We start from the raw sequence: 24899 nt of genomic DNA, 5'->3' as shown, positions 1-24899 counted from the left end.
GTGTGGCCCACGTTTTGCTCAAGCATGGCAGCCCATTCATTTGAATGGGCCGCTGTGCCCATGTTTCCCATACAAAAAAAGGTGCATACAACTTTTTAAAAATGCGGCTGCAGGGAAACCGCATGGTCAAAAACACCATGTGGTTTCCACACCCGCAATTGCGCTGCGGACTAAGATGGCAGCCCTGCACGTCTCATAAGAGCAGTGCGATTCGGCTGCGAGAACAGATACGATTTTTCACACCCGCAGCCAGTCTGCATAATGTGAACTAAAAAGCCATAGGGTCATCCAGTAATAGTCAGTACAGCAAATTCTTTCCCCAAGTATAGTATCTTACAGAGAAAGTTTTGACTCTGGCATAACAGAAACACATTATGGGATTGATTTACTAAAACTGGAGAGTGCAAAAAGTGGTGCAGCTGTGCATGGCTGCCAGTCATCTTCTAACTTCAGCCTGTTCAATTAAGCTTTGACAAAAAAAAAAAAAAAAATGAAGATAATTGGTTTCCATTAGGACTGAACAACTAATCAACATAATCGATCATGAAAATAGTTGTCAACTACACTGTATTGCTAAAGGTATTGGGACGCCTACCTTTACAGGCACATGACCTTTATTGGCATCCCAGTCTTAGTCCGTAGGATTCACTATTGAGTTGGCCCACCCTTTGCAGCTATAACAGTGTCAACTCTTCTGGGAAGGCTGTCCATAAGATTTAGGAGTGCGTCTATGGGAATGCTGACCATTCTTCCAGAAGTGCATTTGTGAGGTCAGGCACTGATGTCAGACGAGAAGGCCTGGCTCACAGTCTCCGCTCTAATTTATCCCAAAGGTGTTCTGTCAGGTTGAGGTCAGGACTGTGCAGGCCCGTCAAGTTCCTCCACCCTAAACGTGCTCATCCATGTTTTTACGGACCTTGCTTTGTGCACTGGTGCAGTCATGTTGGAACAGGAAGGGTCATCCAAAAACGGTTCTCACAAAGTTGGGACCATGAAATTGTCCAAAATGTCTATTATGCCGACGCCTTAAGAGTTCCCTTCACTGGAACTAAGGGGCCAAGCTCCACCCCTAAAAAAACAACCCCACACCATAATTTCCCCTCCACCAAACTTGGCACAATGCAGTCAGGCAAGTACCATTCATCTGGCAACCGCCGAAGCCCGAAATGTCCATCGGATTGCCAGACAGAGAAGCGTGATTCGTCACTCCAGAGAACATGTCTCCATTGTTCTAGAGTCCAGTGGCGGCTTGCTTTACACCACTACATGCAACACCTTGCATTTCACTTGGTGATGCAAAGGCTTGGATGCAGCTGCTCAGCCATGGTAATCCATTCCATGAAGCTCTCTACACACTGTTGTTCTAATCTCAAGTGCAAAGTGAAACAAGAAAGCGCACCAACCTTGCGCATTACCTCAGTAAACCATAATTTTATTAAATTCAGAATGATACTCACAAACAACTAAGTAAATCAAGCATGTAAGTCCTTAAAGGAACTTTAGAAATGTGAAGCCTGTGCACGTCACATCGTAGGGGTAGACACTGAGTACGGCTGACACGTTTCGAAGGGCTTCCCTTCATCAGAGCTCTGATGAAGAAGGGATGCCCTTCGAAATGCGTCAGCCGTACTCCGTGTTTACCCCTACGATGTGACTCGCACAGGCTTCACATTTCTAAAGTTACTTTGAGCACTTACATGCTTGATTTACTACATTGTGAGTATTATTCTGAATTTAATAAAATTATGGTTTGCTGAGGTAATGTGCAAGGTTGGTGCACTTTCTTTTTTGTTTCACTTTGCAGTACTGGTCAGGCTTCCCCAGCCTTGTTTAGAGCTGCACAACCCTATATGCATTGGTGGTCGAATTTTTCAAGTTCTGGTTCCATCCATCCACACTTATTCTGGGTCATAGAGTGCAGGAGAGGTCTTTTCTGGTTCTAATCTGAAGGCCACACAAAGTTTGGAGGTCTTTTAGCTATTGAGTCTGCAGACAGTTGGCGACTTCTGTGCGCTTCAGCATGTGCTGACCCTGCTCTGTCATTTTACGTGGCCTACCACTTCGTGGCTGAGTTGCTGTTGTTCCCATTTGCTTCCACTTTGTTATGATACCACCAACAGTTGACCGTGGAATATTTAGTAGCAAGAAAATTTCACAGATGGACTTATTGCACAGGTGGCAACCTATCACGGTAGTACGCTTGAATTCACTGAGCTCCTGAGAGCGACCCATTCTTTCACAAATGTTTGTAGAAGCAGTCTGCATGCCTAGATGCTTGATTTTATACACCTGTGACCATGGAGGAGATTGGAACACCTGAATCCGATGATTTGGAGGAGTGTCCCAATAATTTTGGCATTACAGTGTATTTTCATAATCAACTAGTTGGTCAGCCAACTAGTTGGCATGCTTGCAGAATGCATTATTTGTTTACATATCAGAAAGTGCAGTGCAGAACACGTACAACTCAGTACACTTTGTGCTCTGGTGCACTTGGCACAATGCAGTCAGTCAAGTACCATTCATCTGGCAACCGCCAAACCCGACATGTCCATCGGATTGCCAGACAGATTGCCATATGCACAGTACAGGACACATACAGCTCAGTACACTGTCCATACATACAGTCATGGCCGAAATTGTTGGCACCCTTGATATTTCTCCAGGAAATCATGTATTTCTCACGAAACGTATTGCATTAACACATGTTTTGCTATACACATGTTTATTCCCTTTGTGTGTATTGGGACAAAACAAAAAAAGGGAGGAAAGAAAGCAAATTCGACATAATGTCACACAAACCTCCAAAAATGGGCTGGACAAAAGTATTGGCACCCTTTCACAACTGCGGATAAATAAGAATGTTACAAGCATGTGATGCTCCTGTAAACTCACCTGGGGCAAGTAACAGGTGTGGGCAATATAGAAATCACACCTGAAAGCAGATAAAAAGGAGAGACGTTCACTTAACCTTTGCATTGTGTGTCTGTCTGTGCCACACTAAGCATGGACAACAGAAAGAGGAGACGAGAACTGTCTGAGGACCTGAGAACCAAAATTGTGGCAAAATATCAACAATCTCAAGGTTACAAGTCCATCTCCAGAGAACTAGATTTGCCTTTGTCCACAGTGCGCAACATTATCAAGAAGTTTGCAACCCATGGCACTGTAGCTAATCTCCCTGGTCGTGGACGGATGAGGAAAATTGATGAAAGATTGCAACGCAGAATAGTCCGGATGGTGGATAAGCAGCCCCAAACATGTTCCAAAGACATTCAAGCTGTCCTGCAGGCTCAGGGAGCATCAGTGTCAGCGCGAACTATCCGTCGACATTTAAATGAAATGAAACGCTATGGCAGGAGACCCAGGAGGACCCCACTGCTGACACAGAGACATAAAAAAGCAAGACTACAGTTTGCCAAAATGTACTTGAGTAAGCCAAAAGCCTTCTGGGAAAACGTCTTGTGGACAGATGAGACCAAGATAGAGCTTTTCGGTAAAGCACATCATTCTACTGTTTACCGAAAACGGAATGAGGCCTACAAAGAACAAAACACAGTACCTACGGTAAAATATGGTGGAGGTTCAATGATGTTTTGGGGTTGTTTTGCTGCCTCTGGCACTGGGTGCCTTGACTGTGTGCAAGGCATCATGAAATCTGAGGATTACCAAAGGATTTTGGGTCGCACTGTAGGGCCCAGTGTCAGAAAGCTGGGTTTGCGTCCAAGATCCTGGGTCTTCCAGCAGGACAATGACCCCAAACATACGTCAAAAAGCACTCAGAAATGGATGGCAAAGAAGCGCTGGAGAGTTCTGAAGTGGCCAGCAATGAGCCCAGATCTAAATCCCATTGAACACCTGTGGAGAGATCTTAAAATTGCTGTTGGGAAAAGGTGTCCTTCCAATAAGAGAGACCTGGAGCTGTTTGCAAAGGAAGAGTGGTCCAAAATTCCGGGTGAGAGGTGTCAGAAGCTTATTGATGGTTATAGGAAGCGACTGATTTCAGTTATGTTTTCCAAAGGGTGTGCAACCAAATATTAAGTTAAGGGTGCCAATACTTTTGTCCAGCCCATTTTTGGGGTTTTGTGTGACATTATGTCATATTTGCTTTTCTGCCTCTGTTTTATATTTGTTCCAATACATACAAAGGGAATAAACATGTGTATAGCAAAACATGTGTTAATGCAATACCTTTTTTGTGTGAAATACTTGATTTTCAGGAAAAATATCAAGGGTGCCAACAATTTCGGCCATGACTGTATCAGTAAGTGCCTCAGAATGTGAATGTATGAGGAGCAATGCCTCATGGGACATTTAGTTTTGGGCAGGAGAATTCTAACACCAGGAGTGATTCTAACACTCCGGTCACACCAATCCTGATTTTGAAATCATGCGACATTCAAAATCTGATAACATGCCGATTTAAGGTGCGATTTACATCTGGCGCAGATGTCACAAGTTAGCCTGCAGTTTCTTGTTTGTGTGTTCTTACCTCCTTGCTGCAGTGCTGTTCCTGATTCATTTCACATGTGTGGTTTGTGCTCACCTAGGGGCGGCGTCTGCTATTCTCTGGGTTTTATTTCCGTCCCTTCCATCACTTCCTGGCCCGCCTCCCAGTTTGCTTGTCTATATTAGACATGCGCAATCTATCCCACTTTGCCTGAGCAACTTCTTAGTTCTCTGAGCTCCTGTTTGCTGCAACTCCTGTATCCTGCACCTGACTACACATGTACTGGCCCCGGCTTCGATCACAGACTGTGTTTGTTTTCCGCCCATCCTGACCTCAGCTTGTTTATCGGATTTCCTGGTGTCTCCTTCCATTGTACTGTGCTCACGCAAGCAGTCTCCGCATCCTCACCTGGGGGCCGTGACCTGGTTCCAGCTTGCTGCAAGTCCATCCTCACCATCAGGGGCTATGGCGAAGAAGCAGGCTGGGGCTTAGACTCCGCATTCTGGGGAACCCCAAGTTGGCAATCTACAAGGGCTCACTACCACAGGTGCTTCACAGTTTGCTCAGGCCATGAGCTCCTCTGAGACACCACAGCCTCTCCTGGAACAACTTGGCACAGAGAGTCGATGTCCAGCAGGCCTATTGAGAACTAATTATGCACTCTCTGCAGGAACTCTCCTCCCGGTTGGATCAGCTGCAGGTTGTGTCCACTTCCTCACCGCTGTTTCGGCTCCTTTTCCGGTTCCTGCTGCTCCAACCCGCACTGTTCCTCCGGTGGAACACAGTCCTTCGAAACTCAAGCTGCCTCCACCGCCTCGCTTTTCTTGTGATCCCAAAGCATGTCGGGGCTTCATCAATCAGTGCTCAATTCACTTTGGACTAGCAGCCGACCATTTTCCTACTGACCATTCCAAGGTGGCATACATGATTTCCCTGCTTTTTGGTGAAGCAGTGGCTTGGGCCTCACCACTGTGGGAGCATCAAGATCCTACTATTTCCAGTCTCCCAGCCTTCCAGCAGGCTTTCCGTAAAACCTTCGATGTACCTGGCAGGACTTAATTTGCTGCGGGAGCTCTTCTTCTGCTTTGTCAAGGTAGCATGACTGTTGGTCAGTGTGCAATTCAGTTTCGCACCTTAGCTTTGGAACTGGCATGGAATAATGAGGCCCTTTCTGCAACCTTTTGCCAGGGTATAGCAGACCGTATTAGCATCCAAATCAATATCCGCTTCCAGGAGCGAGATCTGGAAAGGACTGGTCCACGTCGCCCCCCAGTGGGTTCATTAGCTCCTGTTTTCCAAAAATCCCCTGATCAATCTACCTCAGCAACTGTACCGGCATCCGAAGAGCCTATGCAGTTAGGCCGAATACGCCTCACTCCACAAGGGCAATCGCGTCACCTAAGACTTGGTCTATGCCTTTACTGTGGGGCTGAAGGTCATATAATTAAGTCTTGTTCAGTCCGTCTGGGAAACTCTCGAATCTAGGTCACTCTGAGGGAGGTGATCTAGACCAGAACCTGAATTCCGCCACCTTCCCTCGATTTATCATACCTGTCTCCATCCATTGGGCCCTGAATTCGTATCAGGTTTCTGCTTATGTGGACTCTGGGGCAGCTGGGAATTTCATGGAGCAATCATTGGCCTCTGAATTGGGCATTCCTCTTGTCCCCTTGATGACGCCCCTGTCAGTATCTGCAGTTGATAGCTCTACCTTGGCCTTAGGGCCTCTATGCTTCCAAACTAACTGCATAACTATGCATGTGGGTGTTCTTCATCATGAGGAAATCTCCTTCCTTATTCTCCCTAAGTCCACAAGTCCCATCATTCTTGGACTTCCATGGTTGCAGAAACACTCACCCTATCTTGACTGGAACTTTGGCTAAGTATTGTCACGGGGCTCACAATGCCATCTGACTTGTCTCCTTAAAGTGCTTCCACCTCTCTGTGTACCCGTGGCTGAGGTCACCACCTCTCCGATGCTCCCTTCGCATTATCAGGCCTTCCAAGACGTCTTTTTATAAGAAAGCTTTTATTTGCCTCTTCACCATCCCTATGATTGTGCTATTGACCTCCAACCTGGGACTTCTTCAACTCGAGGTAAAGTCTACCCTCTCTCCATTCCTGAGACTCCAGCCATGTCTGAGTACATCCAGGAAAATCTGCAGAAAGGATTTATCCATAGGTCCAATTGTCCTGCTGGGGCTGGCTTCTTCTTTCTGGAGAAGCAAGATGGTACGCACCAGCCCTGCATTGATTATAGAGGTCTCAATGCTATCATCATTAAGAATCGGTACACTTTACCTTTGATTTCCGAACTCTTTGACAGACTCCAGGATGCTCGAATTTTCACAAAGCTAGACTTCCGTGGAGCATACAATCTGGTTAGGATCTGTGAGGGTAATGAGTGGAAAACCACTTTCAATACCAGAGACGGGCATTATTAATATCCTGTAATGCCCTTTTGGCTTGTGTTATGCCCCAGCCATCTTTCAGAACTTTAATGACATTTTTTTCTGATCTCCTATATGCTTGTGTCATTGTCTATTTGGATGACATACTCATTTTTTTCTCCAGATTTAAAAACTCATCGTCAGCACTTATGTACTGTCCTTCTACGTCTTTGGGACCACCACCTGTATGCAAAGTTGGAGAAGTGCCTCTTCGAGCAAACCCAGGTTCTTTTTCTGGGCTACATAGTCACAGATAAAGGGCTGCTTATGGATCTTGCTAAACTCCAAGCCATCTCCAACTGGCCTCAGCCCTCTGGTTTGAAAGCCACGTAGCGATTCTTGGGATTCACCAACTTCTATTGCCAGTTCATTCCTGATTATTCCTTGCTGGTGGCCCCAATAACTTCTTTGACCCGGAAGGGTTCCAACGCTAGAACCTGGCCTCCTGAGGCATTCCACAAACCTCTCTGCATCTATTCTCATAAGTCCGGACATTTTCCAGCCTTTCTTCTTGGAAGAAAATGCTTCATCTTTGGGAGTTTGGGTCGTCCTCCTCCAAATGAATGATGGTAAGCTCCGACCTTGTGCCTTCTTCTCTAAGAAGCTTTCGGATGCTGAAAAGAATTACACCATCGGTGATCAGGAACTGCTGGCTATAAAGTTGGCACTGCAAGAAAGGCGACATCTTCTGGAGGGATCTCCACATCATACCCTAATTTTATAAGAACCTTCAGTATCTCCAATCCGCCCGGCGTTTGAATCCCAGACAAGTGTGATAGGCTCTTTTCTTTGCCAGATTTAACTTTGACATTACCTTCCAGCCCAGTTCCAAAAATGCCCGTACAGATGCCTTGTCCAGATCATTTGACGTTGCTGACTCTGAGTGTCATGTTGAACCGGAACCTATCATTTCTGCCAATCGTATCCTGGCCACCACTCATCTTCAGCCTAAACGCATCCCACACAGAAAGACCTTTGTGGTCCCCGCCCTTCGCTCCAAGCTACTCAAATGGGCACACGACTCAAAACTCTCTGGACATCCTGGTGTGCAGTGTACCTGTGCCTTCCTGCAGCGTCATTACTGGTGGCTCTCATTGTGGAAGGATGTTGAAGAATACAGTTGTGTCCAAAATTATTCAACCCCCAATGCTGTAAAGGGGTTTAGGGACTATAGTGTACATTTGGAATTGTATTCAGAATCAAATCCTACAAGGACGTTGTAACTACCCAAATGCAACTAAAATGACATCAATTGTTTATGTAATACAGTAGTAAATGGTTCTTATGTGGTTTCTTCATTGCCACAATTATTCAACCCCTTAAAGACTACCACTCTGAAGAACAGAGGTTCATACAGGTGCTTTCCATCAGGTATTGAAAACACCTGTGGATGTCACCGAGCAGCAATCAAGCATAATAAGCACCAATTAGGCAGCTTTAAAATGACTGTGATACTCAGCTCCTTCTAGACATTTACTGGTGTGGTTACAAACATGGTGAAGGCAAGAGAATGGTCCAGGAAGACAAGAGAAGAGGTGATTTCTCTTCACAGGAAGGGCAATGGCTATAAGAAGATTGCAAAGATGTTAAACATACCAAGAGACACCTTAGGAAGCATCATTCGCAAATTCAAGGCAAAGGGCACTGTTGAAACGCTACCTGGTCGTGGCAGAAAGAAGATGCTGACTTCGACTGCTGTGCGCTACCTGAAGCGTAGAGTGGAGAGAAGTCCCCGTGTGACTGCTGAGGAACTGAGAAAAGATTTGTCAGATGTGGGTACAGAAGTTTCAGCCCAGACAATAAGACGCACACTGCGTAATGAAGGCCTCCGTGCCAGAACTCCCAGGCGTACCCCCTTGCTGTCTCCAAAGAATAAGAAGAGTCGACTGCAGTATGCCAAAAGCCATGTGGACAAACCACAAAAGTTGTGGGATAGTGTTCTGTGGACTGATGAAACAAAATTAGAACTGTTTGGGCCCATGGATCAACGCTATGTTTGGAGGAGGAAGAACAAGGCCTATGATGAAAAGAACACCTTGCCTACTGTGAAGCATGGTGGAGGGTCAATCATGCTTTGGGGCTGTTTTGCTTCTGCAGGTACAGGGAAGCTTCAGCGTGTGCAAGGTACCATGAATTCTCTTCAGTACCAGGAGATATTGGATGGAAACGTGATGCAGTCCGTCACACACCTGAGGCTTGGGAGACGTTGGACCTTTCAACAGGACAATGATCCCAAGCATACCTCCAAGTCCACTAGAGCATGGTTGCAGAGGAAAGGCTGGAACATTTTGGAGTGGCCATCGCAGTCACCAGACTTAAATCCGATTGAGAACCTCTGGTGGGACTTAAAGAAAGCAGTTGCAGTGCGCAAGCCTAAGAATGTGACTGAACTGGAGGCCTTTGCCCATGAAGAATGGGCGAAGATACCCGTAGATCGCTGCAAGACACTTGTGTCAAGCTATGCTTCACGTTTAAAAGCTGTTATAACTGTAAAAGGATGCTGTACTAAGTACTAAGATTGAATGTCACTTGGGGGTTGAATAAAACTGATAATGCTGTGAGCACAGAAAAGACATTTGTGGTTATTTCATTATAACTGTTATGTTATATTTGTCTGACCTACAAGTGCCTCTTTAATGTAAATGTAAGCAAGATGACTGAATGATCAAAAGCAATGTCAAACTGGCCAAAACACTCAATTTCAGTGGGGGTTGAATAATTTTGGACACAACTGTATGTTCAGGCTTGCTCCATTTGTGTGCAGTCGAAGTCCTCCATGTCTGTCCCAACAGGTCTTTTTACCTCTACCTGTTCCAGATGAACCTTGGCGTTGCATTTCCATGGACTTTATTTCTGAACTACCCCCTTCAGCAGGTTCCACCATTATCTGGGTGGTTGTGGACAGGTTTTATAAAATGTCACCTAACTCCACTTCCAGGACTACCTTTTGCCGTTACGTTGGCTTCCAACTTCATTAAGGAAATCTTCCGTCTTCATGGTATGCCCTCACACATTGTCTCTGATAGAGGTGTTCAATTTACAGCTCACCTCTGGAGGGCTCTGGCCACATCCTTCGGAATCAAGTTGGACTTCTCCTCAGCCTTTCATCCGCAGTCTAATGGCCAAACTGGAAGGGTCAACCAGAATGTTGAATGATATATCCGTGCCTTCATTTCAGCCCATCAGAATGATTGGGTAGACCTTCTACCCTGGGCCAGTGCCAGTACTGGTGAGTCTCCCTTTTTCATTGTGTATGATCGTAATACTTCTGTGCCATTTCCTTTTCCCATCTCTTCTGCGGTGCCCACGGCTGCAGAGACACAACCTTCATTCAATTCCATCTGAGCAGAGGTTTTCAAGAATTTGTCTGGCATCTTCCAAGTACAAAGTAGCTGCAGATTGCCATCGCCGTGTGAGTCCCAAATTTCTCCCTGGTGACAAAGTTTGGCTCTCTACCAAGATTATCCGTCTACGAAATTTGCTCCTCGTTTCATTGGTCCCTTTTACCATTCTCCGCCAGGTCAATCCTGTTGCTTTCAAACTTCGCCTCCCTTCACATCTGAGAATCCCTAATGTTTTCCATGTGTCTCTTCTGAGACTGTACATCATCAACAGGTTTTCCTGTCCTCATCGTCCTTCCCCAATAGTTAGTACTTCGGATCAGTATGAAGTCAAGCAAATCTTGGATTCCAAATTCATCATAGACCGATGTCTATACAAAACGCACCAAAAGTAGTGCATGCTCTTCTTTAGAAATCGGTACAGCTCCTACCAAGTCGGATCCGCACCATTATGACCGCTTTAATTGCAGACAATGGGGTGCAACTTCCCATGCGATTTGCAAGTCACATGGAATGCAAAACGCATGCCAAGTCACACCCAGTGTGACTGGGGACTAAGGGCAGATGTTTTTTTTTTTTACCTTGCTATAGCAGCACTACGGAGGCAGGAGGAGTCAGACACACCAGGTGAGGGACCCCAGAAGAGAAGCATCAGGGCTGCTCTATGCAAACCACTGCGGAGAGCAGGTAAGTATGACAAGGTTGATATTAAAAAAAAAAAAAAAAAAATACAACCTGCAGGAAAGATCACCATATGAACCCAGAGAATCTGGAGGCTGGTAGACTGGAAGCAATATACGGCATTACAATTCAATTTATAGTAAAAGTTTACCAATATTGGGCATTCTATTTACAATGATTATATCAATGAAAGTCTCAGCCTTTAGTACTACTTTGATATAAAAGATTTATATCCCCCCTCCACCCTTCATATAGCTGCATGTCTGACTCCCAGTTAAATACCCCGTATATCCTACCTGAGGGTATATTTATTATACATATATGATACAATATATATATATATATATATATATATATATATATATATATATAAATTACTTTTAATGTTTCACAATATAAATTTACCCCTTATAGTAGTGATTCTGTTGCTTTTGTACTAAAAAGGGCTTTTTTTTTTTTTTTCTTTTTTTCTTTTTTTTTTTAATACCACATCTGCTGCTTCTATGTTTTATGCTGGCCATACATGTATCAATTTTTTGATGAGAATATTTCTATGAAAACTATTTGTACATTTGATGAATGAAGTTCAAAAATGTCACTTACTTTTAACATTCAATTTTAAAATGAATGTAATGTCTGAACAAAAGCCAAATACACTGTCCAACAATTTTTTTTATCAAGAAAAGTTTTGTATTCTGCTCCTTCAAATGTTCCCGTCACTGTGGTCGAAAAAAAACTTCAATCTGACCCCACTAATGTTTAGAAAAATTGAGCAAACGTTCTTCAAATGAAAATTTTTGAGGCAAAAATCTGTTCATGTATGGGCACCATAAGTGATAGCAGGCACAGATAGCTTATCAAGCTACCTACCTATGACAAGGGAGTCTGCCGTGCGTAATATTATATTACAATGTTGTCTGAAAAACTGAAAAATAGTGTTTTAGGGCTTTTTAATTTTTTTTTTTTCTTTGAATAAAAATTTTGGTCTTTTGAATCTGATATGTACCAGATTCAACCTCTAAAAGTATATATATCTTCTGGCTGTATATATATCACTTCTGGCTGTTATGGATTTTATGTATTGTTCCCCAACCATATAGCTTGTTATTTATATTTACCACTGTATATCGATTTAAGAATACATTTCTTTTTTTTTATTTACATGTTCACTAAATTATACACCACATTTTATTTTGAGGTTTTTATCTGATTAATTCTTTAGATTAATCGATTATGAAAATAATCGTTAGCTGCGGCCCTAATTTCCATGCAGAGCTGCAACAGATTTTGCACTCTCCAGTTCTAGTGCATCAACTCCTATCTGTGCCATGTCTTACTAGTTGTGATGTATGCATGCACAAGGGTCATTATGTTTGCATAAAGTGCCCAAAGTCTTATGCAGAGCTTTTGTTTAAAGTGATACTGGCTTTCAGGATGCATTCTTGTACACATACTTGATATTCCATAGCCACAATTTACCATATCGCTACACAATTACAGTTCTGTTTCTTTTTAGGTACAGCACTTGGGAACCAGAGGAGAACATTTTGGATGCAAGATTGGTGTCCGCATTTGAGGACAGGTTTGTAGCTCTCCTAAAAGTTAGATAAGGTACACTGAAAGTTTTAACTTGTGCTATAGAAAACAGGTGACTAATGGCAGGCTCTGCAGCAAATGGAAGTGACTCCTACAGGTCATAGGGTGCCTTTATAATGTGCAGTGTATCACAGTAACTTTATTTTTTAAATCCGTATGATGTTTGCACATTCACTCCCGCTTGTTGTAAAGCTGTAATTCAAGAATGCCCATATAGTTTAGAGAGCTCTTAACTTTTACACTATTTATCTTTTATTCTAGGGAGAGAGAAAGGGAGATGTATGGACCGAAAAAAAGGGGTCCAAAGCCGAAAACGTTTCTTCTAAAGGTGGGACAAATCAATCATCTGCACATATTAAGGGATTTTTACTGTATAATAAACCATTCATTTCTATCAAGGGCAGTGAACTAAAGGATCAGTTTAATATTCATAGAATTTTAAGTACAAAAGCTGTATAATATGTACGTAGAATTTCAACCCACTTTCAGTGAGTCTAGGGCATCAAAGACCAACCTCCTGGGGGCTCACTCATCTCCAAGCAGCACTTGGCTACTAGGAGAATGTTGCAGGAAATAGTGCCATGTCATTAATATGGTGCTCTTCACTGCAACATGAAGGACCCACCTACTGCTGATTATAGAAAAAGGAGAAATAGACCTACTTGCATCTTGTTACAATTTACTACTCTCTCAACCCTTCCATCTTGACTGTCCCCCTATTCGTTCACTTCACTAAGTTCACATCTGTGCAGGTGTGAGTTTGTGTCCCCGAATACAGGCAGTGTGTTTGGAGACAAGCATCTGCTTCTGCACGGATGTCAAATTGGGACTAGTGGCTGTGTCCATGCATCCACTGCATCCCAATTGACAAGAATGGGACTGCCCGCACATGTATGCACAATACACCTGTGCATCATGTGCAGATGTGCAGGTAAAGATGACCCTTGCACGGGTGTATGTATTGATAAGGCCCATGTGAACAAGACCTAAGTGCATTGTGAAAGCAATGAAAAAGTAATCTTAACATTGCTACACTATAGTTCTGGCATGTGCCATGGTTGCATTGCCGAATACACCATATACTGAAGGAAAACCCTACGTACTGTACTGTATACCTATCTACTTGGTCATTGAAACGGCAACATTTTAGTGTTTGTTTAACCACTTTCGCTCCGCCCACCCGCAGTGTACAGGCAGCATCAGCAAGACCAGTGACGTACCTGTATGTCACTTCAGCCCTGTTTGCTGCCAGCACTTGCCCCAACCCCCCCCCCCCCACTGTAATTTCTGATCACGGTCACCTGTGATACATAGCACACAAAACCGCAGTGTTAGCAGAATCAGGCCTGATCTCTGCTAGCACTTGCAGGTGAATTTTATTGGAATGGTTCAAGCAGTCCCTAACAGCCAGTCAGATGAGAGCGAAGGGGAAGCCTCACTGGCAAAATTCCCCTTAGAATACAAACCTGTAGAAAACAGCGGCACCCTGACAGATAGCTCAGACGTTGGAGTAGAGGTCCCTGCTAAGGTCAGGCGTACCCAACCCCATGATGCTGGAGTGCTAGAAACGCATGACTTGTTGCATATGCAGCAGAGTGCCAGTACTAGTGCTGCACTACTTTTTTGGTGAACTGGTGAGCACCAGCGGCCTAGTACATCCTGGTCTTTTTCATATTAGCACTGCAGTATCACTCGGGGATGTAGCGAGTCCCATAAGTGCAGTACAAGCTGGTGCGGTGGCTAGCACAAGTAGTGTCCCGCAGCCACCAAGAATTCACACAGAGGCCTGTAGAGCTCATAGTGTCCTTCCGGACGTGCTTGCAAATCCTGATTTGCAGCCCACAGATTCTGCAACACATGTACTTCCTCCATTCATTGAACAACCCAGAATTCAGGTGGAGACAACAGATTTAACTACTCCCCTTGATTTTTTGGAGCTGTTTTTCACAGAAGATTTGAATAATTTGTGGGCCAAAGCAATTTATACGCACAACAATATATCACCGCAAACCCAAATTCAGCTCTTGCCAGGCCATTTTGCATGGAAACCGACTACGGTTTCTGAATTTAAAAATATTTTGCCCTAACCCTGAACATGGGCATCACAAAAAAGAATGAGTTGCGGTCGTATTGGTTCACAGACCCAAGTCATCATATTTGTAAAGAAGAAAAAACCTCAGCGCCCAGGACTCTCTTATTACACACACTATTCCCTGTGAGATGCTGCTGTACACAGGTGCAAAAACCAAAAAAACTTATATCAATAGATACCAGCGCAAACCCACATAATAAATTGCATCACCCAACCCTTTAAATTGGTAATTAATAAATATTCAAACTTAAACTGTGACACAAAAACATTTTTGTGTTAATGAAATAGTGATAAAAAATTAATATATATAAATGATTTTAGAATTAATAAGTCCAGTGACAAAAAAACCCAAAATAACAGTCCCGTGACAAAATTAATTATATTGTAATTTCATTGGATTCTTCCGTGCCTTTGATACCTTCACCATCCACCAGTGCAAAACCAACATTAACCACACTCACCAGATAATGGTGAGTCAAACGCCTTTCAGGGATATTAAGGGCTCCTGGACCCCCTTTGCTTTGTATAAGACCTCCAAATAATGCCTCCTCTCGGATATAGATACCTCTTCTGGTTACTCCTCTTACCGAATCCCCCAGGGAAAATCAGGAAGAAGAAAAAACCATAGTTTGATACCGTAGTGATTTCCAATCAAAATAATTTCTCCAGACCATTCATCTTTTAGCAGGATATAACCCGCATTTTATTGGAACAAGACGATTTTTCTTTAAAACGATCTATTTTTCATGTACAGCGACTTTTGTATAGAGACCCCACAGCCTGGTATACAGCAGGATGACAGACCTCTGTACATGAAAAATAGATCGTTTTTAAAGAAAAATCGTCTTGTTCCAATAAAATGCGGGTTATATCCTGCTAAAAGATGAGTGGTCTGGAGAAATTATTTTGATTGGAAATCACTACGGTATCACACTATGGTTTTTTCTTCTTCCTGATTTTCCCTGGGGGATTCGGTAAGAGGAGTAACCAGAAGAGGTATCTATATCCAAGAGGAGGCATTATTTGGAGGTCTTATACAAAGCAAAGGGGGTCCAGGAGCCCTTAATATCCCTGAAAGGCGTTTGACTAATGACTAGTGTTGGTTTTGCACTGGTGGATGGTGAAGGTATCAAAGGCACGGAAGAATCCAATGAAATTACAATATAATTAATTTTGTCACGGGACTGTTATTTTGGGGTTTTTTGTCACTGGACTTATTAATTCTAAAATCATTTATATATATTAATTTTTTATCACTATTTCATTAACACAAAAATGTTTTTGTGTCACAGTTTTTTAAATTTGAATATTTATTAATTACCAATTTAAAGGGTTGGGTGATGCAATTTATTATGTGGGTTTGCGCTGGTATCTTTTGATCCAAGTCATCATATGTTCATGTTCTCTGCTGCCATGGCTAGGTGTAGATATGAGATGATGATGCTCTTCATGCATTTCAGTAATAACACATTCTGTTGTCCTTGGGGTGGCCCTGAACATGACCGGCTCTACAAAATTCGGCCCCTCATAAACCACCTCACTGAGAAATTTGCAGATGTGTATACACCCCAGCAAAACATCTGCATGAATGAGTCCCTGGTTCACTATTGGCCACCTTGCATTCAAACAGTACCTCCCCAGCAAACATGCCAGATATGGGGTCAAATTGTATAAGCTATGTGAGAGCGCCACAGGCTATACATATAATTTTAGGGTTTATGAGGGAAGCGACAGTGAAGTAGAGCCCCCCCGACTGCCCATACTACGTGGGGAGCAGTGGCAAGATAGTATGCTACTTGGTGTTGTCTTTGTTTCGCAGGGAGTACCAAGCGTGCCACTATTTGGACATCTGCACAATCTTGGAATTAACTCATGTGGCACCGTGCAACCTAATCGCCGGTGTTTCACCCCACGGCTTGTAAACACCCGACTTAGAAAGGGGAGAAAGCCTGCTTGAGAAATGATGAATTGCTTGCAGTGAAGTGGAAGGACAAACCGGATATTTTCGTCCTGTCTTCCATTCGCGCAGACACAACCATCCAAATTTCCACACCATCTAGCGTTGAGAAACCCTTCTGTGTCCACGACTATAACCTTAACATGGGAGGGGTGGACTTCAATGACCAAATGATGAATCCGTTCCTAGTTTCCCGCAAAGTTCGACACCAGTACAAAAAGGTGTATTTATTTCAACTGGCTTTATAAAACACTTCTGTAAGTTACAAAGCAACTGGATGAAGTGGATCCTTCCTAAAATTTCAGGAAGAGAGATCATCATGGCCCTTTTGTATCCAGAAGGTGCTGTGGCCCAATTCTCAAATGCAGATGCAGTGAGCCGACTGCATGAGAGGCATTTTTCGGATGTCCTCTCTGGTACCCCAACCCAAAGGTCACCCCAAAGAAGATATTGTGTCTGTAGCAGACATGGAATAAGACGTGACAACTGCTTTTTTTTGTCCCTCTTGTCCTGACCAACCTGGTCTCTTCCTCAAGGACTGCTTCCGTCGCTACTGCACACTAGTGAAGTATTAGTATAGGATAGGGTACAGCACAGTCTAGGGCACATGTTCACCATTTTCACACGGTCTCGAAAAAAGTTAGATAGGAAACTGTCTATCGCTTTTTGAGAGACCCAAAAACCAGAGGCTGTTTTTAAAAGTTAAAAAAAAAAACCCCATAAAGTAAAAAAAAAAATTAAAAATAAATGATAAAACAATAACTTTTTTTTAGTTTTTTTATTTGAGTTCTATTGCTTTGTTTTATTGTCAACTGTTTGCTTTGCAGGAATACCATTCAATATAATAATCTTTCAGCGTCTGTGATATCCTCAAAAACATTTATATACATACTCTCAGATTTAATCCACCTTCATGAAGATATTCCTTTAATCAGTGAAATCCTCGAAAAAAGAAAACTCAATATAGTGCATTATCCCACACAAATATACAAAAAACATATAATGACCCTGTGGTTACTGACGTGTCACCCCACTTAGTGTCCACATCTAAATTGCTGTAATAAACACCCTTACCCTATCAAAACTTGTTTATAGCTCTCAATATCATATACTCCAAAACCGTGTTCCAATCCGTCTTTCTTTCTTCAATATTTCCTCAAAAAAATCAATAATAGTGCAATATCCTTTGGAAAAAAAAAAAGTCCTTCCCTAATATTCATGCTACACGTGTAAATGTGAGATACACTCTCCGCCACCTCACACACCATGCACCTTACCAGATAAAACACTTTAATAAGCATGAAAAGCTCTCCTCATCCGACCGTCTCAGCTCACTCTCCATGTGGTAGCATAATAAAGGTCAAAACAGAATCTTTATGGTGTAGTATATCATATTTAAAGGGATATATTTTAATAAAGTTATGCTTACAATAAAAACATATAGAAAAAAACTGTGATCCTTCTTTCTAGTAAAAGAATTTGAATCCTCTGTAAAATCTTCATTTGTGAATGAAAAACCTCAGTCAAGATGGCCGCTCCGCAACTTTCAGTTGTACGTCTACGACCGACGTCACTTCCTTGACACGTTTTGTCACTTCGACTTCTTCACAGTATTTTATTACTTGCCAAAAATTCATAAGAGTTTAGATCAACCTCCAGGGAGACCCATTGTCAGTGGGATAGGGTCTATACACTCCCAGATTGGGGAGTATATAGATTTTTTGCAGCTTATAGTAAAGCGAATACCTGCCTATTTGAGAGACAGACAGGATGTCATTGAATTGATTGAGAATATGGAGGTTACACGGAACATTATACTGGTTATTATTGATGTAAATGCTCTATATACTAGTATTAGACATGAAGAGGGTATTGGAGCAGTGAACTGGGCTCTAAAAGAATACACAGATCCATAGAAAGCAAAGAAAACTCATCATTTAGTTACTGGAGTTCGGCATGCTTAATAATTATTTTTGGTATGCAGGAGATTTTTACATTCAGAAAAAAGGCGTGGCGATGGGCACAAAATTTGCACCTAGCCTAGCAAATATTTTTATGGCTAAATCGGAACATGAGGAAATATTTGGGAAGGTGTATGGAAGGGATTTAAAATGTGGAAAAGATTCATAGATGATATCATGGTGATCTGGGAAGGGGATATGGAATCATTACAAGTTTTTTTTTAAAACACATAGAAAACAATCCACATGGATTGGGTTTTTCCCAGACCATTAGTGATCAATCAGTTAATTTTTAAGATTTATGCATTTTTAAGGATAATGAAAGATTGTATACAAAAACATATTTTAAAGAGACAGATAGGAATGGGTACATTCCTACCGCCAGTTGTCACCATCTACAATGGATTCAGGGAATACAAAAGGGGCAATTTAGTCGGATAAGGAGGAATTACACGAGACTGACTATGTTGATCAATCGGAAATGATCAAAGGTTTATACAAAAAGGATATGACTCAGATAAATTGGAGAAAATAAGATTTGAAATCATTAAAGAATATATGGGTAATATAAAGAAATAAAATTGGAAAAAGAATAAGCTGGAATTTGCCTTCATTTTCAACTTCAGTTGCCAGCATAAGGAGATGGAGGGAATTATATGTAAATATTGGCCTATATTGAAAAGGGATAACATTTTAGGCCCATTGTTACCTAAGATACCATGGTTTATTTATAGAAAGGCACTGAATCTACGAACTAAGTTGGTCAAAAATATAATTACCCCTCCAAGGAAAAATTTCATTACAATGTTTGCTTTAAAAGGGTTTTTCCTGTGCAAAAAATGGTACATTTGTAAAACGACAGGATTAAAAACTAAGAAAATAGGGAGTTTCTGTCAAGGTCCTACCTTTCCTCAGAGATGTGTTGCTCCATGTGCTGGCATCCATCTTAAGTTCCTGCAAAGCATGGTGGGAGCCTTTATGCTTTCAGGCCTCTGCAGCTCTTCCTCCAGAAGGGTGTGGCTGAACACATTTAAGCCTGCTGTCTGCAGTTGCTCTTTGCATTCGTGTCCTGTATGTTCCTTTGCAGCAAGCTCTTGTTCTGTTCTCATTGCTCTCCTGGTAACCGACTCGGCTTGGACAAGACTATTCTCTGCTTTATCCCATTACGTGACCTCCCGTTACTGAACCCGGCCCGTGACCTGAGTATTCTTGTCTACTGTCTTGTACCGTTTGCTCCGTTGTTATTGACCCGGCCTGTCTGACCACGCTATACGTTTTCCATCTAGCTCCCACCAGCTGTACGCCATTGGCAGCAGTCGTTACCGCAGCTGGGGTTACTCGGGGGCCGCGACCTGGTCGCAGGCTGCATCAAGTCCATCCCCACCATCAGGGGCCCTGGTGAAGGGCAGCCTGGGCTTAGACTCCGCGCCCTGAGGGACTCTGGTCTGTGAGTAGCGGCTGTCGTCAGTCGCTGTGTGACCTTACCATTAGGCCTGCCTGCCCATTCCACCGCTCCTGCCCTGACAGTTTCATATCACAGAGCATCAAGGAGGAATTTAAATTTGACCAGTTCATTACATGTACTACTCCATATGTGACATACGTGTTGGAATGTCCGTGCAAATTACAATATGTAGGAAGAACGACTAGGCCACTCTATAAAAGTTTAAGAGAACATGTCTCGAATATAAAGAAGGGAAAGAAGGACCATAATTTATTTAGACATTTTAGAGATACCCATAAATGTGATCCAACAGGACTACAGTTCTGCGGTATAGACAGAGTGGAGGCACACTGGAGAGTAAGTAACAAAATTATAGAAATCTCAAAAATGAAACATTTTGATACTCTAAGACCTAAGGGTCTTAATGTAGATTTGGACCTTAATTGTTTTATTTCAGTTATATAAAATATTTTAATAAGTTGTTATATATTTTAATGCTAGTGGGATAAAATTATTAATGGTTCCTCTGTTCAGTTTTTAAATAACGAAGTAACGTATGCTCATATATTTAAATGGCCTGGAGATAACTGAAAAGATCCGGTTTAAAATGTGAACTCCAGTTTATATTTATAGTTTTTATTTTGGTTATTTAATCTTGTATTTAATATAGTATCTTATATAGATTTTGATGATTGGGGGATTTTTAGTTTTTGTGTGAGTAAAGATATTCTAATGTATGATGTTTAAAATAAGAGATATACTGATTGGACGTTTTAAATATTTGTGTCTAGGCTCTGATAATTTTTAATAGTATAATTTTAATATAATAGATTATAGATCTGTAGGTAGAATCAAGAATATAATAATTAAATATGTGGGTAATAATGATTTAATATATGGGGTTGATAAAATATAATTGGATTGTAGGAATGGATTATTAAATTAATAAATAAGATCTCAAAGGGGATAAGTAGTTAAATTTAATATTTACTGTCTGGTTTTTATTCTATACAGAGTTAAATAGTGCATTTAAGGATCACACCACTAGATGGCACTGGACATGATAATATACAATGGGATTGCAGTTTTATATTAAGGTATGCATATTAGGATTAATAGAATGGTAATGACCAGGTAAATATAGATATAAGTAATTGTATATATTGTTCCGTTTAGATAGGTAAGATATAAGTAGTGGTTTCATGTATTAGATTATTGGTAGAATGCCCTGTTTCAAGATGGCGATATCGCTCTGCATCAAGGGGAGGTGCAGGACTATTTAAGTGGCCGCTCATCCAACGTACACACCCTTTGTGAAGAAGTCAGAAGTGACGAAACGCGTCAAGGAAGTGACGTCGGACGTAGACGTACAACCGGAAGTTGCAGAGCGGCCATCTTGACTGAGGTTATTGATTCACAAATTAAGATTTTACATAGTATTCAAATTCTTTTACTATAAAGAAGGATCACAAAGTTTTTTTCTATATGTTTTTATTGTAAGCATAACTGTATTAAAATATATCCCTTTGAATATGATATACTACACCATAAAGATTCTGTTTTGACCCTTATTATGCTACCAGATGGAGAGTGAGCTGAGCAGGGATGGTCGGATGAGGAGAGCTTTTCATGATTATTAAAGTGTTTTATCTGGTAAGGTGCATGGTGTGTGAAGTGACCGGGAGTGTATCTCACATTTACACGTGTACTGTGAATATTAGGGAAGCACTTTTTTTTACCAAAGGATATTGCACTATTATTGTTTTTGAGGAAATATTGAAGAAAGAAAAGACGGATTGGAACACGGTTTTGGAGTATATGATATTGAGAGCTATAAACAAGTTTGGATAGGGTAAGGGTGTTTAACACAGCCATTTAGATGTGGACACTAAGTGGGGTGACACGTCAGTAACCACAGGGTGATTATTCTTTTTGTATATTTTGTGTGGGATAATGCACTATATTGAGTTTTCTTTTTTTGAGGATTTCACGGATTAAAGGAATATCTTTATAAAGGTGGATTAAATCTGAGAGCACGTATATAAAAAATGTTTGAGGATATCACAGACGTTGAAAGATTATTATATTGACTTTTGAACTTTCTGGGGTGAAAGTGGAACTTTTGCGTCTATGGAGATTTTAGGATTTTTTAGAGTGATTATTGTTAGGTGCACCGCATTTGTGTGAATTAAAGAATACCATTCAGCTGCAGCACCGATTTTGTTCTGACAGCAAGGAGTCTTGCTCTCACAATATACGTCGGTGCGTGCAGCGCTGTTGGATGAGATTTTTCATCCGCAGTTGAAAAAAAAAAAACACATGCTTAAGCATGGTGGCCTGGAGTGGTCAGTGGGTGGATCGTCCCTATACTTCGGCATATATGTCTTTCATTTTTTCTGACAGATTTCAATGAAGAAAGTTGCCATTTTACTGAGTTAATGTTCTATTGTTACTGAGTTTTATTCTTAACCGTTGTTGTTTGCTTTGCTGCAGCATCGATCTGTTTATTCTAACAGCAATGGGGTCTTACTCTCAGAATATATGTACTGATATATATTCTGAGAACAAGACCCCATTGCTGTTAGAATAAACAGATCGATGCTGCAGCTGAATGGTGTTCCTGCAAAGCAAACAACAGCGTGGAGCGCTGTTGGATGAGATTTTTCATCCACAGTTACAAAAAAAAAAATATGCCCAAGCATGGGGGCCTGGGGGTGGTCAGTGGGTGGATCACCCCCATGCTTCGACATATTTATTTATTTTATCTTAATTTTTTCTGGCAGAGATTTCTTCATTCACATTGATCAGTGTGAATGGAGGAATCTGTTAGGTTCTCTTTTTTTCGTTCAGCCCACAGGTTGAATGAAAAAAAAAGAACTTTTACATATATGCCCAACAAGGACCAGTGATGTATTGGTATGTCTAGGGACTTTGAGTGGTTATACTGGGATTATTCCTGCAGCTACAGGCATCATTCTGGTATCGTTTTTTTCTGCCAAAGGTCGGCTTTCGTGTAAAAGCAATCCTAGTGGTTAATTAGCCATGGATTGCTTTTACAAGCAGCAGGAGGGGATGCCACTCCCGCCGCATTCCATGGCTTACTCGGGCTCTCCCGTCCCACGGGAGAACCCAGGAATGCAGCAGGTGGTTCAGCCTGCTGACCATAAAGCTGATCAGAGACTGGAACAGCTCCAATCAGCTCAATGGTCTAAGAAACCGGAAGTTCCGAGCATTTCATCATTTTGGTTTCACTGGATATAAACTGTGCCATTTTTAAAACCGGAAAGCATCTAATCACACTAACACTAATCTTGGTATCATCAGATGCTTTAAGGACAGAGGAGAGATCTACAGTCTAATAGACCCCAGATTTCTCAGAAAGGAATACCTGTCACTACCTATTGCTATCATAGGGAATATTTACATTCCCTGTGGTAACAAAAAAAGTGATATAAAATAAATAAGTTAAAGGAACAGTGTATAAATTTAAAAAGATAAAATCATAAAAGAAAAAATTAAAGCACCCCTGCGCTCGTACGCAAGCATTGGCCCCTTGTCAATATGTAAACAGCAGTTGCAGCATGCATGTAAGATATCCTTGCAAATGTCAGATCGGGGGCCGTAATTCTAGCACTAGACCTCCTGGCACCCTCAGGCTTCCAAAGGAGTCATTAGATTTTGGGCTCCTGTATGCGGTTAGGCTACCAAAAAGCTACACATGTGGTATCCATGTAGTAGCAAAATGTATTTTGGGGTGCAGTTCTACATATACCCATGTCATGTGTGAGCAATATATTATTTAAGTGACAGTGAAGAATTTTCCATGGACTCAATGGGGTTTATTTACTAAACCTGGTTGACTCAGAATCTTGGGCACCTGTGCATGGTAGCCAATCAGCTTCTAACCTCAGCATGTTCAGTTAAGCTTCAGCAATAAAACCTGGAAGCTGATTGGTTTTTATGCAGAAGTGGACAAGATTCTGAGTCAACCAGGTTTAGTAAATAAACCCCAATATGTCTCTCAGCAAATAGCTTAGGGTGTCTACTTTCCAAAAAGGGGTAATTTGGGGGGTGTTTGCACTGCCATGGCTTTTTAGCACTTCAAGAAATGTGATAGGCAGTCAGAAAGTAAAAGCTGTGTAAATTCCAATATATATACCATAGTTTGTAGATGCTATAACTTTCACACAAACTAATGAATATACATTTATTGGGATTTTTTTTTTTTTTTTTTTTTTTTTTACAAAAGACATGTAGACTTTGAGTGGTTATACCGGGATTATTCCTGCAGCTACAGGCATCATTCTGGTATCGTTTTTTTTCTGCCAAAGGTCGGCTTTCGTGTAATTGTGGCGTAAATTTATGACTAACTTTGAATTTATTGGATATTTTTTACAACAAAGTAAAAGTGTTTTTATATCAGAAAGAAAATATTTTTTTTCAAACGTTTTGGTAATTTTTCATTTATATCACAAAATATAAAAAAACCCAGTTGTGATCAAATACCACTAAAAGGAAGCTCTGTTTGTGTGAAAAAAGGACATACATTTTGTTTGAGTATAGTGTCGCATGACTGTGCAATTACCAGTTGAAATGGCACAGTGCCAAATAGCAAAAAATGGCTTGGTCATTAAGGGGAGTAAATCTTCCAAGGGCAAGTGGTTAAAAGAAAAAAAAAGTAAATAGCTTGTGATGTGCTAGGTATTTGCACCAAATAATATAATTTCTTCCGTTACAGGCTCAAGCAAAAGCAAATGCAAAGACATATGAATTCCGAAAGGACTCTGCTCGTGGTGTAAGAGTTTCTTATCCAGGTCGTCCTTCCCAGCAAGTCCCATCTAGGTCAAGGGAAGGGTTAAGGAGTGCCCCAAATCCTTTGCAAGAGAGCAGTGGGGCAAGTGATATCTTCAAAGAGAGATTAGGCCAA

At 41.6% G+C, this 24899-nt stretch overlaps 1 protein-coding gene across 1 annotated transcript in view; it reads left to right on the top strand.

Annotated features, from left to right (window-relative positions):
- The window catches only part of CBX8 (chromobox 8), a 156995-nt gene that overhangs the window by 131325 nt on the left and 771 nt on the right, over positions 1-24899 (top strand). The window contains exons 3-5 of the mRNA XM_089673066.1: positions 12439-12504; positions 12780-12846; positions 24711-24899. The exon at positions 24711-24899 is cut by the window's right edge and continues 771 nt beyond it. Of these exons, the coding sequence (XP_089529192.1) occupies positions 12439-12504; positions 12780-12846; positions 24711-24899 (322 nt within the window). The remainder of the gene's footprint in view (positions 1-12438; positions 12505-12779; positions 12847-24710) is intronic.

The sequence above is a fragment of the Staurois parvus genome, unplaced genomic scaffold (genome assembly GCF_062004578.1).
Source record: "Staurois parvus isolate SC_StPar_1 unplaced genomic scaffold, SC_StPar_1.0 ptg000134l, whole genome shotgun sequence".
NCBI classification, from domain to species: Eukaryota; Metazoa; Chordata; class Amphibia; order Anura; family Ranidae; genus Staurois; species Staurois parvus.
The sequence above is the reverse complement of the archived record's forward strand: the minus strand, read 5'-3'. Positions and strand labels throughout refer to the sequence as shown.